Source organism: Apteryx rowi, unplaced genomic scaffold (assembly GCF_003343035.1).
Source record: "Apteryx rowi isolate R43461 unplaced genomic scaffold, aptRow1 scaffold_210, whole genome shotgun sequence".
Classification (NCBI taxonomy): domain Eukaryota; kingdom Metazoa; phylum Chordata; class Aves; order Apterygiformes; family Apterygidae; genus Apteryx; species Apteryx rowi.
Genome location: NW_020448420.1, coordinates 450,033 through 470,834, shown reverse-complemented (window position 1 = coordinate 470,834; position 20,802 = coordinate 450,033). Strand labels below are relative to the sequence as shown.

Here is a 20,802-nt window from a genome sequence, read left to right as displayed (position 1 = left end):
CAAAGCAAGACGAGTAGCTGTCATGTGGATTTAACTCCAATGATACAAACTTGTTATCAGAAGAGGTTATCAGACAACAGAAGGTTTTTCCTGTCTAATCTGTCACAGCATAAAACATTAAGCAACTCTGACTCTGTGTTGAGAAAAAGACAGTCAAGGATAGGCTCCAGGTCCAACCCCTTGGCACCCCGTCCCGGCACTGCCAAGCCAACGAGGAAGAATATGTGTTGCGTCATCAGCAAGCATAGCCCTTCCTTCAGGAGTGGAGAGATGACAAGATACAGACTGTGTCCAACCTAGCGCTGCAGGCAGAGAACATGTAGATACAGCATTGTATTTACAAGAAGCTCAGTGCAGCTGAGGCTGCTCAAAACCCATGGAGAAAATTTTTGAAATGCCAGCATAGAAGAGATGGTGACAGCACGGCAACACTAGCTGCGGGAAGACACGTAGCCCTTAGCCTGCAGGGAATTAGAGAGAGTGACGGACAACCATATTATTAAGCAAGATGCTCTCTCTAAGGAGCTCAGCAGCAAGGAAAGTGAGATGCAGTTAGCTGTTCCTCAAGTACTGGGTTGTGCAGGTTAAACTTATTCTTACCAAGAGAGCAGTATCTTAAGAAATGCTAAACAAGTAACAAAATGAGGATTAAAACGAAGAGCAAACCTACGGTATTTCTACAGCTGCACTATCTCATGAAAAGCATGCACTGTGGAATTTCCACTGTGGTGCATAAGAAAGATCTGCCTACTGATGAGTCTGGCAGAAGGATTTACATCCTAACTAATGCTGTGTTGTCTCTTCCCCTGACTAATCTTTCTCTGCTGCATCTCCCTCAGATGGTGTATGTAAACTGTCAATAGACCCATAGCTGCATGTCTGTCAGCAGTGTTCGATAACTGAATTATTCTCATTTCTTGACTACTGTTTGTAACTTCTGACAGCCAGATTTAATTTTATTAAATGCACTTGTGCTGGCTAAAGCCTGTCATGATGCCTCCTCAGGGCTCTATTACAGGCTTCAGATTGAGATTGGACTCCTCAGGACTCATTGCGTTCCTGGAAGGGCTAGATTACAAAAGCAATTTTGCACAGCAGTTAGTGCTGGTCTGCCAGTATTGTTCTTCTCTTGCAGAAGGTTAGAAACATGAAAATTATTAATAGAGTTAAGTTTGTGTTTGTTATTAGAAGATGAGGCTTTTTGCAGTAATCAGACAGAAAGGTTTTCAAGTTCACTGCTAGGTACAGGATCCAACGCATGAGAAATGGTAATGAGATACCAAATCAGCCATTGATTCAGCTCTGCCAGTGGTGACCGAAAGCCATTATGTGGTGACTTCTCTTTTTTGAGGGTCTGTTTGAAGTATGTTGGTGGTCCTCATGTATTTCCTAGGAGACAAACATCTGCTGAACAAAACCCCTCATCAAAATCAATATAATTAGCATCTTTTCGAAACTCTCAGTTTAAAGGAAGGGCGGATCTTTTTCCTGATCCTGCGAGTTGATCTTTCTTGTGTGGCAAATAGAAGCTTTCAGCTTCCAATTTGATTTTGTTGGATAAGGAAACAGTTTTATTTTCCAGGCCTGACAGTATCACTCCATCTATTAATTTTCATACACTTGGTGATATTAATGCTGATTAATGGTAGACAGCTACAGTTAAACCTAAAAGACTTCAATACCTAAGTACCAACGCAATTTAACGAGACAGAGGTAACTCTCACTAAAACTATTTTCTAAATGCCAATGATGTTAAATTAGGAACAGAAACCCAAGAAATGGCACGGAACCCACTTACAAATTCAGCCTCTTGCCTGTCACCACTTCAAGATAAGGAAAGATCTTCTGGAATCAAGGACTATGTATGGTGGTCAGAACAGAAGACACCTGAGTTAGTTTTCTTGTTATGTTCACTTTTAGAGGTGCTGAACAACTTTTACTTTACCAAAATCAACAGAACCAGTAAATATGGAATGTCTTCGAAAAAAAAGCTTTAAAATTAAACTTCAGACACTCTCTAATATCTTCAATATTTTCCACCTTAAACTGTTAATGTCCTACATCTTTTATTTTCTTGGCACCGAAATGAAATCCCCGTTTGAGTGAAATGCCTAGCATGCAATGTTAGAACCAGCCATCTGGGTCATGAGATGTGCGAAAGGACTGTGTATCTGGTTGAAGCTACAACCAGGCAAAATATATACTTATGTAAATGACAAACTGGCTACCGACATCTAATTCACAACCCCCCCACCCCACCCTACCCCCTGCATTTAGGACAATTAATAACTCTTCATTCTTCCAGGACATGGGTTATTTTGAAACACAGATAACTATTACGCAGAAAAGGGAAAACCTGATGCCACGTAATATGCCTGTTGGAATGGCAGCCTCCTAAGGCACGGACGAGTTTTTTGATGCTGCCATTCACATGCAGGGAGAATACTCCTGGCTTCAATTCTATCCAACCCACTTGCCCCTGCTTTACAACAGAGCTGCTGGCCTTTGGGGCAAGTATGAAAAACAATAAATTTGAGATGAAAATAACCAATGACATCATGTCCTGCATCAGTGAAAGACAGCCTCTCACAATATAGCTACTACTATTCTACCAGGCTTCTTTTGAATACCCTGAAAGCTGAAGCTTTTATTACGCTGTAATTTGAAACTGAATTTATGGTGAATTTCTTGAGAGTGCTTTGGAAGATAGGAGCTCACTCACGCTGCTTTCACACTGGGTGAGCTTGGAGATGGAAATTAAGATTTAAGAATATAGGCAGTAGGGCACTGGATCATACTCTGTTTTCTTAATTAGCATATTCACAATATATACTTCAAAATTTCATAGTAGCAGTTCTATACTACAAAACTTTACATTTGATCAAGAAGTTACAGAATTTACCTTAAAAAAAGGCCAGAGGGAAAAAAAAATCACAGTGTAAGCAGTAACCTACTTGCTGAAGAGGCTGATTGTATTCAGTAAGACAATACTGTAAGTGAAGAGCCACCCATGACAACTGGAACATTTTTTGTTACAGTTTATTTTTTTGTGGTTAAAATCTGCATTTTTTTAAATCGAATGTCTTACTTTGAAGTAAAGCTGGCAAAACTTGGCCTTTGAAAGTATTTTTCATACCATGTCAGTGCAATCATCAAGTTAAATAACTCTTATTTTTTTCCCTCTCTCATTTTTCTGTGTCTTTTTATTTGCTGAACAGTAGCAATTCTGGAAATACTATATATTCAAGGATTATATCTAGGATGGTGGTGGAAGTGCTCCATATAAAATGCTGTTTTAATGAGCTTTAACAAAAAGGATAAATATAGAATTAGACATTCAGCGCCTTATCCCCTCCCTCTAATGTCTCTTGTATTGCAGAAGGTAAATTACAGACACATCACAGGCACTAAAGCAGTCACAGTACAGCATAGGCTGTTTTGCCCCTCTTTCAAGTTCTTGTGATTGAACCTGGAAAAGACCTTTCCGTGATCCTGTGATCAAACACTGCCATTCAAACAAGAAAGCCTAACAGAAATGGCCAAGAAACACGGCTTTGTGACCACTGACCATCATAATGACATTGTTGTTAAAATAAAAAAATTTCAACTAAAATGTCAGACTTGAGCTTCCCCAGTGCACTCAGGTTGAACTGCTTTTCTCTGTTGTGCAATATCGTTTGGGGGGGTGGGGGGGAGAGACTTCAGTTATGCAAGAGGCTCCTAGTATTCAAAACATATGGAAACTGCCGCTGTGATACCGCTTATGTTATTTTGGCTAGATGAATCACAAAGGGAAAGATCTTCACACGCTACTTCAGACACTTCACACCACTTCACACTCCCAGGGTGGGAGCAGCACAGAAGAGCCCTCAGTGCTCCTCTGGTGGCCAGGGAAAGGTTTTCTTTGGGGGATGCTGGGAGGGAAAAGGGCAGAAAAGCAAGATCAGGAAAGGAGGACAAGCCCTGTACATCCTCTTCTTGCTATATGCACCTTTCCTCTCTTGTTAGTGTCCTTAAAGTCACCAGCAGAGAATGTCTCCCAAAACGGCTAAGGACACACCAAGCATCTACAGGTTGACTTCTGTTCACAAAGCACTGAAAAGTTCAGATATCCTCTCTTCTGAACCACTTAATTCTTCTCAAGCTCTGCCAGGAAAATACTTGGAAAAAGCTCTCCATATCAGCCCTSATGGAGTGAAGCCACCTGAGAACCTCTGCCGCCCCAGTTTGTGAGAAGGCAGCAGCAGCTAGGTCGCCGTTGAGACCTGCAGGAGGTGCAGACCACACACACGGCATCTGRATGCTTACTCCCTCCATCTTCCAAAAACTGTGAGAAATCAGTGCTCCAATTTTATAGGGATATCTGAAAAGGCCATCCCAGTGGCTTCCACTTCTGGCTGAAATATGGATGTGTAAAGGAGTCTGTCGAAAATAACTATTTATACATTGTTAAGTTTCAACCAAACTTTTTTTTCATGTTAGCTGCAATTTACGGGCAAAGGCTCAAACTGAAACTTCTCCATACTTTGAATTTCAAAATGTTTAAATGACTTGAAAGCTAGAGGAAAAGTGCAAAGGGAGAAAGGGAGGAAAGGAGGAATAGAAGAATCTTTCTTTAAAATGGCTTTATTTTGAAAAGGAAATAATTCCTCTTGGTAAAAAATGATCATGTAAACCACTTCGTGGATGTTATTGAGCATAATACACTATCAACTCAAGTGATTAGTCTGTGCTGAGCTAGACTGATACCATTGCTTAAGTCACCTTTTTTAATGAGTTTTAAACTAGCTGGCTCAGGTGTGACAAAGCTATACTGCAGTAGTAGGGACTGCAAAGCAGATGTACTCCATCATTCAAAGTGTCCTGAAGGGACTAACAAAATAATGCAGCAGGGGGAAAAACAGGAAGAGTTGTGCCACTGCTGGCCAGAGTTGGTGCAAAAGCAGAATTCCTCCCCAAAATCTGAATTATGTGCAAACAACTTTGCAATGTTCCACATTGTTTCATGCTCTAATTTGCATGCTTTTATTTGCTTTTGTTTTGTTTTGTTTTAAATTGTCAGCCCTTTAGACTTAATCAGTCTGAAATTCAAGCTGTGAATCTTTCTGGCTCATAAATTTTGCCTGCTATAACACCTGCACAACTCATCTGTCCTGTCTTGCATTTTACAAGTGCATCCAAGGAATAGCACTGTCCCTGGACCTGGAAGTTGTTGACACTTCTACTGCTGAGGCACAACAGAATTCCGTTCACACGCCCTCGGCTGTCTTGGTTATGCAGCAGTAACATATGGGAGAAACTTACTTTTTTGTTTATAAGCAAATATATCTGCCATTGCATAAAAAGGGAATAGATTTGCTGAATTAGAAGTTTTACATAGTCACTCTTCAAAGCAAAAAATGCACTTGAGTTAAAAGGAAAAATGTATATATTAAAATTAGTTTAGATAAACTGTGACATAGTTCATTACCACTATATGTTATGAATGATAAAATAATGTAATTCTTGATTGATGCTGTAGACTTCCAGAAATGCTAGAAAAGATATGACAGGTGATATTGTTGGCAGAAAGAAACATGGAATGATCTTTTCTCATTTGCATGCCATATTGTTCTCTAACTTCAATCTTATATCCTGCTAGTGAAAGAGAGTCTTCTTTTGAGCTAAATGGAAATGAGATCAAGTCTTGAGTAAGTAGGGAAACTTTTTTTCTGAAACATATCCATTGTCCTTACAAAATATACAATTTTAAATTCCAAGAAGTCTAGAAAATTTGGAAAGGATCGTTGCAGCAGAAAATGGAAATCCTTGCTATGAAACCAAAAGCATTTACACCAACGTCAGCAGAGCAAGGACAATTGGAGGTTACATAAACATAAGTCTAGAAAAAAATGGAGCTGAAGATGGAGAAACCTGTCTTACTCAGTGATCAAAAATGACACAGTTTGCATCTGAAATTCTCATGGATGGCGTGAAGCAACACAAATATTTTCTGACTTTTAAAGGCTGTTTATGAAAGGAAGGAGACAGTCCTAGAAACTCTTGATTTGAATCAAAGTCACAACCTATTTGATATCTATGACTGAAGAGTAAGTGCAGGCTGGATTAACTACAAGTGATATGTAGCCATGCACAAGACAGAGGAACAGCCAAGAGCCTCTGCTGGTGTTGTATGAATGGCATGGCTCTAAAAGGGCTAAACAGAAGAAGCACCACTGATAAAGTTGGCCATACCACTGAAACCTGCGGGAGCTACAGAACGAAGTCACAGAAGGCCAACCAGGCAACTGCTTTCTAAGCAAAAGGGCATATATTTTCTACTGATTCTGGACCCATCCTGTAGTTTCTCTGAAAGAAAGTCCATCTTGATGACTCTCTCCTGCTACGTGATTTTAACCGTTATGTCACGTCCTAATAACGAAACTGTATTTCCCCAGGGACGCACACGTCGAATAGCTGCATATGCCCTGAGGCACCTCCGAATGTCCCACGCGACCTCGGTTAGTGGCCCCCAGAGCCCACACTGCACCCGACCTGTGGTAGGGACTGCTCCTGAGTTGCCCGCATGCCCCCGAGGATGCTGGCAGCACCCAGGGACCAAATCATGATGAGGCACGGCACCCCCACGGCCAGGAGGACTCAGACAGAGCAATAACAGAAGGAATTAAAGATTTAAACTCTCTGCCAAAGATAAAGACTGTGAACTGACAGAAGTTAAAAGGATGCTTAGAGGGTTCAAGATGTAAAAGAAATTTCTGCTAACGAGTTCAGCACATGCACTTGCAGAGCACAGAAAGTGAAAGATAACAGTGATTTCATTAAAAATGACAGTTGGGAATTGGAGACAGGATAAAGACATACAGAAAATTTGTTAAAACAGTTATTTTTCAATGGGCTTTGCATGGATCATATATTCTGATATAGTAAGGATGGATTTATATACTATAGTCAGCAGATAACAATAAAAATATTTACAAAACTGAATCCTTAGAYGGTAGACAATGTAAAAAATTCAGATAACATTAACATCACATATGTTAAAGGCAGTGAGGATACAAATGAGGGAATTTTGTTTTTCTGAACACAGATCATTTCTGAAGATAGCAATATGTAAAAGATAAAACCCTTTTAAAATCAGGTCCACAGAATGTTACCAGTACTAAAATTTAGTAGAATGCTGTTTATTTGAAGTTCTCTGTAGCRCTCAATAAATGTTTCAAGCTAACTATGAATGAATACCTGTTTCTTACCTTTGGCTGTTGTTTTGTCTTGCTTGCAATGCTAAATAATTACATACAGAGAGAGAGACAGAGAGAAAGAGAAAGGTATGGATATATATAGTAATACATTACTTACCTTGGTAAAATGACATTAAACTCCCCAATAAAATCGTTTTTTTGGAAYAGCTTTTTAGTGTTTTATGCATATGAATGAAGAGTCACAATTAAATAAAAAGGTACAGTAGCAAACTAAGACAAAGGGGCTAAGCAGTTTGAAGCAAAACATTTTAAGTTCATCCGCTCAGAAAACCCATTTACAGCAGCACTAATGAGAAACAGGATATCATTTGCTGATCCAGTAAGAGAGAAAGAAAAATAGTATAAAACTTGCTGCTATCCATTGCCCATTTAACCCTCAACTGGAAATACTGTTTTCTGTTTTATTCATGATCTCCTAGAAACGATATTGCTCTTAAGTATGCAATTTCGTGTTCTAAGACTACTTCTCTGAAGTGAAGATTAAATAATTGAGTTTACTCTCCATGGTTGGAGAAGCTAAGAGACGACCTAAGAGAAATAGTTAAACTAATGAGAGAAGCAGAAAATATAACTATCAGTTCATTCTGGTGAAATGAGTCTTCACAGAAAAGCAGTGCTTGGGCCCTATTTAAGAGAAAAACGCATGGCCAATAATGATCATTATCTGAAGCAAGGTCTTGCTGTCTGAGGCACTTGCAAATACATCTGTGCTGTTGAGGATTTCTTCCTATTGAAGTTTTTGCTCTGCTAAAACTCTGCCCCCAAATGCCACAGCTGTTTGTTACTTGTGGGGCTCTTACCTACATGAAAATACTGCTTCTTTCTTTTTGTTAGATATTTGTAACACGGCATTAAAATTAGTAACAAAAGCAACATATAGTTACCATGGAAGAGGAACAATACAAGATTCTTCAGTATGCATTATATTCATGTGTTCACTTTCTTGAAATTTTCCCAGAGCTAGGAACTGGCCCCATGGCCTCTGATAACCAAAAGTATTTACAAAGCAAATGAAATTCAGGAAGTACTATAATTACTAGAAAATGCTGTGAGACAGCATAGTGGAAGCATCAGCAGAGGATAATTACCGCAATTGAGGCATGTTCCTGTGAAATTCTAGAGAGGAAAGTAAAAACTCATTAAGCCTTTGCATTTATTCAAAAAGAGAAAAATTAAGATTTTTTAAAGACATCCAAGGATATTGGGAGCTGAACACTTTGAAAACCCTACACCAAAACTGTACTGTAAGCTTGTCAATCCAAAGAGAAATCAATTTGTTATTGACAGAGAAGGTAGGCATTTTTACTTGAATTCAGTGCTTGCAAAACTGGTGGATTAACAGGATTTCATATTAAAGTCCCCTATTCACCAATGAAAAGAGAGGCAGTACTGAAGGACCAAGGGAGAGCTACCTTCATGTTAATAGTGTCCTTCACATGTTGATGGAGCAGTATGGTGTTATGGTCAGACTTATCCATTTGGTCAGACTCATTCATTTGTTGACTTCTCTTTTCGTAGTGGCAATAAGGGGTCTACAGAATCAGTCACACATGCGACTGCACTCTGCAGTGTGAAAACTTACCCATTAGGCCCCGTTCTGTTTATTTCAGAAAAACATTCCTAATAAAGGGAAAACAAAAACCAAAACACTACTAAAAACAATCAAAGCTACTGAGAGTATTTATGAAATTCATGTGGAATCTGCAGAGCACCAAGAGTTTGCAGATTTCTAGAGACAACTGTAACTTTCTCAGTCTGGAAGAAATACAAAGATATTAACTAATTATTTATGGGACAGTCAATTATCTTGCACTGTATATCTAAGACTGAACATCACGAAATGCTTACTAGTTGAGCAAGCAGGGCAGTTGAGCAATTCCCTTTGGAACGGAATGAAGCCAAGAAGTTAGACGGAGAAGTACCCTTAGCAAGAATGATTTACTAATATAGACACAATACTGCTCAGTTTACTTAGGTATTACACATCTGACCAGCAGAGTTTTAAGTGCCAGCAAATAACCTTTATACTGTCACAGGGTCGAAGCAGAGCAGTCTGGAGCTGCGACCGCCCAGCTCTGCAGTTTTTTATGAGATAATATACAGTAGTTCAAGTCAGAAAGTCAAGCAAGGTGTGATATATTTTTGCCTTGGAAATGTGCAGAATACAGAGCCTTCACGGTGCCCTGTGTGCTTTCCTTTCCTTGTAGAAGCAGCAGTGCTTTACCCCTTCCTCCTGCACTGTTGGCCTGGGCCAGCTTAGATGAGAGACTCCTAGCTGTGCTCAAATGCCAAGTTACACAAATGTGGTCTGCTGTAATGTCTATTTTATTTCTAACAAAAAAGTACAACCAACTAAATCTACATCTCATTTGCCATGGGAACACTAGCTGGGAAAGAACTCTGTATTCAAAATGAATATTTGAGATACACCTTTGGGAGGATATAACAAAGTCATGCTCCATGAGTTATTCATTATGAAAGCTAGAGCTGCGGTGCCCAGCCTTTCTGATGGGCTGTTTAGCATCAGATGAAAACTACCCACACCAGTCCCTCTTCGATCATGACCTGGTAACTGGGCACAATTGCCCCACATGTGAACACTTTACCATACACACATAGTACACACACACACACACACACATATATATAAATACATATATATCCCATTGCATTGTGAGGATCACACCTGTTATGGTGCAAGGTTCAGACATGCCCTTGTCATGTAATTGCTTGTAATGACACATCCTACTCATGACGCCTGGCAAGCAGGCTTCCAAAAAGTTTGTCACACATCTATAGTGGTTGTGTTTTGGCCCCATGGGGGTATACATCTTGGGGAACACAACTGAGGAGGACAGCATGGAGAGAAGCTAGCTGCCAAAACAGTATGTCGGGTCCATAATCTGACTTCCTCAGGAAATAGGGCAGTATAAAATGGCCTGCAGCCAGGTTGATTTTTTTTCTGATGGGCCTCATCCAACCAATTATTAGTTGGTAAGCCTTGAACCTGAAGATCAGAATTTGGGTGAGAGGAGATGCGGACAAAAACATAAAATCTGCCCCACTCACTGCTATGCCTGAAAGAAATCCAGCTGAAAATCTCCAATCAATTTAATTTAACCCTGAAAGGATTGATTAATTTTCCCTTGCAGTAAGATCATGTCTTGAGCAGTAGAGGTTAATAACAGATAGTGTTGCATACTTCTGCTAATGTTCCCTGGTTCCTCATTTTTTAACTGAAATCCATAAAGAGGTCACAGCAATAACTACAGCCGATTTTATTTCTACGCCAATTACTGAGATGCTGGGAGGATAATTTTCAGACTCTGATTGTGATTTTCCAAGTACACTAGGAGACTTGATTCTCCTTGCTTCTCCATGCAGGAAGATAAGCAATTGCCAGGAGGGGGATAAAGCAAGATGCTTCTATCTTGCTGAGAAGCTTAAATACAGGTTTGTAACACAGATGTATAAACTAAGCAGAAGCTGCAATGGGAAACTATGTCAATAAGAAGAAAGCAGGACTGAATCTTTTTTGCAGTGGGTAAAAGGTAAATGAATATGAATGGCCAGTATCACTTGGAATCCACCCAACTGTTCAAGTGATCATGTTTGTTCTCTGGCTTCATAGGAAAGGAAGGAAGGAAGAAGAAATATCTTTTAAACATAGATTTCAAGAGTACCCTACTCTAATAATTAGGCCCAAATATTCTCTTTTATGTGAATCAAATATACTATGATAATTCCTAATTACCTGTGTTTGGAGCTACAAAATCTTTTTCTTACAAGGACAAAATGGGATTTTACAGATACTCTGTACTTCAGCTAGTCCAGTTACTGGTTTTACTTGGCTCTGCCCCAAGACGCATTATGCTTTACTTGCATCTGAATGGCACCCAGGTAAATGATGATTCTCAAAATATTTATTTCCCAGATCATCCCTGCAACCAAATGCTGTATGAGCACAATAAACAAGAGGGAAAAACATCCAACAACTTTCCCACATGGAAACTTTCTTCAGGAGATGAAGAGCTGATTCATGTGCTTTAATTGAGAATGCAGCAATAGTTATAACCATTAAAATCCAATTTTATTGTATCTCTTGGAATAAAAATAAGTAATCACGCTATCTTATCAAGACTCCTATTTTGATGTCCCACATTGTTTGCTTTGAATAACCAGCTTATTCCTGATTGGAAGCTAATTTAAAAACAAAAAAACCAAAGAAAACGATTTTGAACTTTTAGCTATCATTCTTTATCATGCAGCCCTTTTTGTCTCAAGCAGGCAATATAAAAATATTCTCCTTCATTTCCTGCTCAAGTGATGTGTCCTGTATGAGACAATCTGGAATCTGACTGCAGTACCGAATCCTTGCTATTCACACTCCTTCCATTGGGTGTTGCCACGATATTAAATAGATTACTCCTGTGACCTAATGTATGCCTACAGAAAGCCATGCCAAAGGTTTAAAGTCTCTGCCTATGTTGCTCTGCCCGCTGTTCTATGTAGCCTGAGTCTGCCATATTTCACACAGGTAATATACGTTATTTGGTGCTGACAAAATTTGTCAATAATTACTTTTTTAAAAAAGAAGTCCATAAAATGGAGTCTTCCAGCCTGTACTAAAAGTTTTACATTCTTGCATGAAGGTGATTTGACTATAATTTATATGTATATTGCACCATTCATTTACTGTACACAGTAGTTGTGCAGATGGCTCTCTTTTAATTAGAGTATTAAGTGCATCTTCTGCATAAAGAACTAGGCAATGAATAAGGAAGAGTTTAATGAAAGTAACAAAAAGGAAATAGTTTAATGGAAGTGAGAGAAAAAAAAAAGGAAAAAATGGAAGAGAATTACTTAAGACACAATTCCTGCAAGGATTTTTTGGTCACTTAACTCTCGGAACTACAACTAGTTCTTTACACAATTTGAGGGAGAAATCTTTGCAGATTCGTGGCCTCAGGGAGGTCTTGTCAAGCACCAAGAATCAGGCAACTCATCACTAAACTTTGCACAGCTAATGACCACAGAGAGGGCAGCTGAAGATTTCAAAAGCAAGATAATGGCTGGAACTGGGCTTTAGATGTGGCAGGGCTACACCACTGAATATATTCTATGGATATTGTCAGGAAATGACAAGACTTCATTAAGCTATGGCAAGTACAAATGTTATAAAATCACTTCATATACGAACTACCCTCAGTTAGTATTAACAGCTGCTGCTGTTAAAGGGATCCTGACAACCTGAAATCCTGGTCCTTTTATAACCTATAACACAGTTGCCAATTTAGTTATATTCCTAGGTAATAATGAAAGCACAGGTATTTAATTATGTGTTCTTTGCTCTAATTGAAAAAAAAAATCTCACATAATATATGCATTAAAGAGGGGAAAAATTTAGTAAGACAACATGATTTTTGTACATACTTAAACTCACTACTGTCAGACATAAATGTTTGAATAACACTAACTTGGGCAGGGACTGAGTTCTTATTGGTCATAAATGATTGGCTTCAACCAGAAAAGCTGTATGCCTTCTTAGATGGGCCAGTAATATTGCCAAACCCAACATACCTTCCAGCACTCCTGTATTCTAAACCGTTCAGTGAATTTTAAATTTCAGTAAAGAAGTGATGGCTACACTTACCTGGTAGACCAGGTGGGGTTTTCAGATATTTTCCATTAAAATGTTGAATTACTACTTCACATTTTTCTGTAGACTCCATTCTAGAAAAGAGAAGAGGGTGGGACGGGGGTAGAGGCAAAAATTGTTACTAGAACAGTATGAAAATGTTCAGTCAGCAAAAACAAAAAGGAAAAGAAGAGAAAAGGACAAGTGCAGATGCTGAGAGAAATCTTAAAAGCTGTTCTTGCCGCTTTCTCCAGAGAAACCGGTGGAGCTCATTACAGGATGGTGTGGCCAGCGGTGAGACCCTGCCACCCTCAAAGCTTGCAGCTGTTCTCCCAGCTGTGCCTGAGCTGCGGCGGTGTCAAGGAACAGCTCGCGCTTGACTCTGGGGGTCACCCTGAACAAGGACAGTCTTTATAGCGTCATGTGCTGCCTGAAAAGGCAAAGGACTCCTCTTCAGATTCCTTGTGCACCCAAAATAACCTCAAAAGGCATGAAAAAGTACAGGAGTTGGACAACAACCCAGAGGATTAAGCAACAATTGTTAAGGTTTACAATGATAAAAAAAAAAAACACCCTGCAAAGATGGACTGTACAGCAAGACAAAGAGAACGCGTATGTGCCTATTGCATAAAGCCAAATTCAGGGTGAAGACATGAAGTTGCACGTAATACTGGCAGGTGAAATGACCTACTCTTCATCTTGTATGACCTCAAGCATGACTTTCAGCATGCAGACAATAAAGCATTAACACAGAACTAGCACATATATTATTGAAGCAACTGTAAAAAATACAAAGTTACTGGCTGAATCCTAAACCATGTTTATATCACATTAGAAAATTCACAATTCCTTCAGATCCTGTAAACTGACTGCACACTGGTCCTGAGAACAGCTGACTCTGCTACAGAGTGTGTACAGAAATGCTTGAGAGAAGAAAGAGAGAAAAGGAAAAGAAAGGAGAGAGAAAAGAGGAAGCTAATAATTGCACAGTTTTTCCCTCTAGAAAAACTGTGTTTATAAACCACAGTCAACACTCCTTCAATATACTAGTTTTTATCTCCAGGTACTCCCTCCAAAGTAACTCCACTGACACAAATATTAGTTACTTCTTGCCAGTTAAGATCTTTAAAAACAAATTTATCCACCACCCTTCCTATCACATGGTGGTGGGAAAGAGTAATATGCCTTCTGTGTAGTTCACGGATTAGAGTCTCAACACAGAACTTAGAGCAGGGGTTTGCCTCCCAGGGTAACAGTTAGAGTTCAAAGGACCACCTCACGACTACCACCAGGAAAAAAAAAAGCCTACTTAATGCTTTAATACTTTGAGCAATTCAAAGTCTTTTGTCATCTTGTTTCAGGTGGAACCATTAAAAATTGTCCCTTCTGGGTTGTATCACCATTTTTACTTCCGTATCATGTGGGCTGGGCCATTTCTACAAGCCCAAAGACAGCAACTTAGATTGTTCACTTTGGCTTCATTCAGATTTAACTAAGCAAATGTCTGCACTGAGCCTTTAGAGACTCTTGTCTCTGAAAGAATAAATGCAATAAAAGTCTGTTTGCTGTAGCTGCAGGCACTTAGTGTCAAACCATGTTATGTTGCACCACACAGCAGTGACAATTTCATTTTAATACATGGGGCACATTTTAACAAGGCAAAGCGGCCCCTTCAAAGAACACAATATATAAGCTGCCAAGTGAAAGAGACTCAGTGCACTTCATGCATTTTATGTGGGAAGAGAATAAGAGTGAAACCCACAGTGTTCCGGGATAAAAAGGCCATCATTCGAATAGCAGTCTTAAAAAGAATGTGCACATTTTCGTCTCAAGTTTCACAATTAACCGCTCTCAAACACCATTGCCAGCTATCTGTAATCTGGCACACGCTTCACTTGAAACCAACACTGGCATTATCAACCCCGACTGAAAAGACAGCATAACAGACAAAGCCGGCTACACGTGTTCCCTTCAGACGTGTTGCTGAGTAACGTGTTGCTGCATCCGCTTGCCGTCTCGGCTACCTGAGTCCCGCGTGCCTTCTGCAACGCATACGTCCTTCCTCCCAGCTCGGCGTTCATCGGCCCGCCAGCCGCCACCTAATCAGGTCTATCCCAACAGCATATACGTGTGAATCATAGTTTTCACATGTGCATAAGTAATCTCTGTTTTTAGAAACCACTTTTTCAAATTGTGTTCTGGCTTTTAATTTAGTTAGAATACTGATGCACAGGGAAGAATGAGCACTACAGAGGAGGGAGCAACCAGATATAGTACTAAAATTGTCTGACACTTGCCACCACAAGCTGCTGGTTTAAGTTCAGTTCAGACACTGACTAACATTAACTGTGTAGGTGGCAATGTCTGTGCTGGGTGCCTACCCATAAGCTGAAGCTATCCATCTGCACACACAGACTGAGAGATTCCTCTTTCTCTGTTTATTTATTTTAGCCAGGAAGACTAGTCATACCTGGGAAAGGCCCCAAGGAAAAATGCACTTTTGTTTAGCCTACACTAATAAATTCTACCTATGTTTTCTTTGAAAAGCTGTGGAATTCCTCTAGTGTAGACTGTATCTTCAAACTTGAGGGAGAGGGACAAAATATGCTTTCTGCCATGAATCTGTTCATCTTGTCTGAATCACAGAATCACACAGAATCACAGAATGGTTGAGGTTGGAAGGGACCTCTGGAGATCATCTAGTCCAACCCCCCTGCTCAAGCAGGGTCACCTAGAGCACATTGCACAGGATCGTGGCCAGGCATGTTTTGAAAATCTCCAGAGAAGGAGACTCCACAACCTCTCTGGGCAACCTGTTCCAGTGCTCTGAGATACAAATGTTTCTAAATGTTGAATGGGTGAGACTGCTATTTAATAAAAATATCACTAACAGGAACGTTACATGTTAAAAGCTAGTTTCCAGGGACAAGTTTCCTACAGAAGAATGTCATCAGAGCACAGGTAAACTTGCAGCAAGAGCATTCTTATACCCATTTTTTAGGTTTGGGGTTTTTTTCATAACTGAAGGAAGAAAAATGTGGCAAATGATAATATTCTGGGGAAAAAAAAAAGATCTTAGATGCTTAAAATTTTTCTGTTGAAAGATAYGGATATTCAACTCTCCTGCTGGAAAGGTGAGAACATCAGCTTCACAAGGTAATAGAAATTTGCTTCTGATCAGACCATTTGCCAAGTATCAAACTCTCTTCAACAGTATGTTTTTGGTGCTGATTCCAAAAGGATCTTAGATGATAATTCACATTCAAATACAATTTGAAGATAACTCTAATGCATAGGAATATCAGTTTGAGTAAAGAAATGCATTGCAGAAAAAAATTATCAAAGCCAAAAGCCAGATTCGTTTAATATTTTTTAACGGTACAAATAATTATCTAAAACAAAGAAAATAACAAAAATACCAGAATTTATTTGTACGTGTCTCCTGGTTCTGGAGACTCAGAAGTAGAGTTCTCAAATATGGTAAGAGTACCTAGACTGAGTATATTCCAACCAACTGCAAAGGAAGGCCATTTAGAAAATCTAAAAAGAAAGGCTGTTCTTACAGTTTTTCTAGCCATAGTTTACARAGTTAAGATGTTTCAATATGATTGGTAAATGAACAAACAATTAGGGGTGTTTAATATTAAGCAGATATTGCCACCAGATCATTTGAGGTTCACCTCTTGCTATTAAATATTTATTCTAGGTCATTTAAAAGATGCATATTATTCTCTCTATAGACCATTGTGGTTCCAAAGTAGCCATTATATGTTGTTATAAGTAATAGGGAACCTTCACAATGCAAATGCACACACACAAAAAAAGAAATTTTGTAAAAATACAGCTCTTTCACATGCTTATTTTTAAAGACCAATGCATTGTCACAAAACAAAGTTTATAAATACACACTATAAAGAATAACATGATGACTACATAATTATTACATAAGAAATATTCAGTATCATTTAATCACCAGTTAGTGGTTAAAAATGTGGGTTTGGTTTCCATATACCCTACAGTCACTTTGCTTAATAATAATAATGTAAACGGGAATCAGGCCTATGTTTTTTGTATTCCAAGTAAATATTTGAATTTCATTAAATTGTTACTACCATATTTATATTATGATCAACATATGAATATTGTTGTTTTCTTATATTAATAAGAGTAGGAATACTAAATCTTGGAGGAATGGGTTTTCTTTACTATTTAAGGCATTTTCCAAAGATGGAAGTAGGTAGGTAGTGGCAGTACTTTACAGAAGAGAAGGCTGAAGAACTGAGGCTGTGGTTAGAAGACACACTGGAGAACTCAAATTTCTTTAGACTATCAAAAAGATGATTAGAGGGGCAGTTTGATAGTGGTGCATAAGTACCTTTGTGCATAGAATAAACTAGGTATTAAGTAGCTCTTTAATTTTGTGGAGAAAGTTATGAGAAGAACCAGATAAATTTAAAAGAGAAATTAGGCAGAAACATTTAACTACAAGGGAGATGATCCACTGGAACACATTACTTAGAAAAGAGGTGGCATTTTTTTTGGCCGATATCTTCAAATCTCTTCTAAAAGTTTTATTTTAGTCCAAGACAAGAAATACCTCAATATTAGGTAACTGGGAGTACTTTAACTGCCTGTGATATAAAAGAGGTCAGAGAAAATGTTCTTCTGGTCTTAAATACTCTGACACTACAAAATAGTTCTTATTAGTATGAGGTTTCTTAGCCCCCAGTCCTCCTTATATTCTGCTCTTTATTCTTCCATGGCAATATGGTCAATGATTTCTTTAATTTATTTTGCTGATTTAATTTCTGGCATTCAAAAGCTGTGATATAGCTGCAATCTGTGATTTTCTTCCCTTCTGTAACTGATTCAGGCATCTTGTGTCCCCATCTTTTCAACTGGTAAGAGATTGCTTTAAGATGGCTATACTGTTTGGTTTAAATCTGTTCTATGGTGGAAAATCTATTCCCTTTGCCATTTATAGACTAGGAAGGGATATTCATTTGGACTAGTTCTCCTTATTTCACATAAATTCTATCTTTTTCCACTACATCTTGCCTGTATATTCTTCATGTTCATTTCTGTTTGCATGAACAACAGGAGGTTGTCCGATGACTAAATGACACCTACATTACCCTGTAAAACCCTGAAAGATGCAAAACTTCCTTTAATGAAAAGCATGTACAAATTAAAGGCTAGACTCTCTCATTTTGCTTCAGTGCAGTCTGGAGCAGATCTATTTCTACTGAAATCCATGCAAAACTTGCATAAATGGATAATGATCCTGTGTGGGGCTCAAAATCTTGTTTCCCATTTTCTCTTGCTCGCTTTCAGTCACTGCATCAAATAGTATTTCCAAAGACTAAACCTAATACATGTAGAATGCAGATAAGCATGAGAAAATTTTAATAAAAAACACATGCAAGCAGAGAAAATCATCCCATTGAAAGCTCTACCAAAAGAGCTTTAACCATAAGACAAGGGTAGAGCCAAAACTCCAAACAACAAAACAGGTGAATTCTCCATTACGGATCCCCCCAGATCTGTCATGAAGGAGCAGATGTATCTCCTCAATATTTCCTTTCTCTCTGCAGTGACAGAGGAACTAACTGAGAATCTCTCGACTTTGGTCATTCCCTGGAACAGCATCATAACATTCTTTTATGACAGTTTACATTGGACAAATTCTCTTGTGTTACCGGAAGAGAATAGTATGAACACAGTCATTTCTACCTAGACCCAGGCTGATTTATGCTACTGTCTTCACACCTCAGGTTAAGTATTATATTGGTGTCCGCCAGCAGTGCAATACTTGACTGTCTGACTGTCAGCATTTCCATCATAAATTTCTGTTTTCAAAGGCTTATGACTTTGTTGCAAAATATCGCTTGGGGGTGAATCTTGCAAGGTCGTTTTAAGTTACAAGACAGCAAACAAAATAAAAAAAGTTAGTGGTTTCTAACACTTTCTTTGCACTTTATCATTTAAAAGGGCCCATAAAATTCTTGCTCTGCTGTTCGGTTGAGTGTGGTACATGTATGCACAGCATTATTTATATTACTATCTCTGCAGGGAAGATTCTCAAATAATACCTTAATGGGATTTTACTGTGGGGTTCTAAAGACCAATTTTTATTTCATTGATTCAGTGGTATCAAGAAGTCCCTCCCTGATGTACACCCCAGTGCCTCTGTGCCCAAAGGTGTGCACACACTATGGAGTCCTTCAATTAAACTCTCTGTACTGAGGGCTTATCAAAATTGCTCAGCCAAATTACCTGATGGCTCCTAATTTTCCCTGTTCCTCTCTCTTCACCTTTAACGGTTTCATACCCATTTTCATGTTATGCTCTCCTACTGATATTTGTCCTGAGATCCTGCCTCACTTGTCCCTCTCTGGGGTCTGCAACTCTCTGGAAGTGCAGCCCCAGTTTCAGCAATATTTTCATAGATATACTGAATCTAGCAAAATTTGGTCCAGTATACAGTGCCAGATGGAAATTTGAGGGTTTCAAACATAACATTCTCCTTCCACAGGACTCTCTAGTGCTCACAGTGTCACTACGAGCCCCTTCCAGGGAGGCCTTTCAATGGAAATTTATCACCACAGGCACTGGAATATTTTACAGATACCACACAAAGTCTTGTGGTATGTTTGGGATTTCCAGTTTCATTGAGATATCCAATTATAGATCAATTTCCTGGGTAAGATATAGGATTTGACAGATCATTTTTCTGACTGAAAGTAAGAATGTTCCTCATAATATCTAAACGTGCACTACCTTCTCAGATGATGGATTTGTTCAAGTTAAATTTATAGCACCTTTTATAGCATCTTTTCAACCATCTTCAATTAAACCCTCAAATAAGAAAGGACAAAGCATCTCGCTTCTTCGCAAATGTATCATTAAACTACCTGGCTGTTCTCTATTCCATGGTGCTGCTGACAGTCTTCTGCCTCCAAAGTAGCATCATCACTGACCCTCAGAAATCTCCCTCTCTAAATATTCCCCCTCTCATTTAGCAGAATATCACCAGTGCTTTGGATCCACTTTGCCTGTGTGAATTCTCCAGTGTGTCTTCTAACCACAGCCTCAGTTCTTCAGCCTTCTCTTCTGTAAAATACTGTCACTACCTACCTACTTCCGTCTTTGGAAAATGCCTTAAATAGCTACACTGTGAAAAAAGGCCCCAGGTCTGAACACGTAATGGCCAAGATCACCACAGTGGTTGCTGATCTGAGCTTCTGAAATATTATCTGGACTGAAATACAGCTGCCACCCCCTAGCTGTACTGTATTTATAACCACTTAGCATGTGCTCACCCTGTAGATACACTACAATGAAACCTCCATGACTACAAGCAAAGCTAAACAAAATCATCTATTTTGAGYGATGCTATAAAAAGATACTGAATAGCACTTTACTAGAAAAAGAAGATCATGTGGTCATGTAATTAAAGCTTGTACTGGTAATTCTAGTAGTGCAAAGGCAAAGTTAACAGTCAACATTGAACTATGGCTATGAATTTCTTGAGAAATTCTGGCCTCGTTCAAGTCAAGTTCTGCTGTACTCTTCAACGGAGCCCATTCTTGTCTGCCTGGTGAGTTACACAACCTTCATGTTAGATMGTTATATGTTTTTTTGAAATGAGTTACATAATTAGACACATTCCCACAAACAAAGCCAAGTTTTAAAATGCAAGTTTATCCTTGAGTTCCACTAATTTATATCTAGTGAAAAAAACATGTCATTAACTGTGATAATGCATAAAGAACAGAACGCCATCTTTCACCATAAATGCTTTGCCTTTTTCCATTTGAATTCAACCAGTATTATCTTAACATTCTCTGTGCATTATGAGCTTTTACATCGAGGACAGAGGTAACACTACAATGTCCTCCATCT

At 38.8% G+C, this 20,802-nt stretch overlaps 1 protein-coding gene across 3 annotated transcripts in view; it reads right to left on the bottom strand.

Annotated features, from left to right (window-relative positions):
* The window catches only part of RBMS3 (RNA binding motif single stranded interacting protein 3), a 440,168-nt gene that overhangs the window by 126,310 nt on the left and 293,056 nt on the right, over positions 1–20,802 (bottom strand). For all 3 annotated transcript variants that reach the window (XM_026064203.1, XM_026064206.1, XM_026064204.1), the window contains exon 6: positions 12,913–12,992. In XM_026064203.1, coding sequence (XP_025919988.1) covers positions 12,913–12,992 — 80 coding nt within the window. The remainder of the gene's footprint in view (positions 1–12,912; positions 12,993–20,802) is intronic.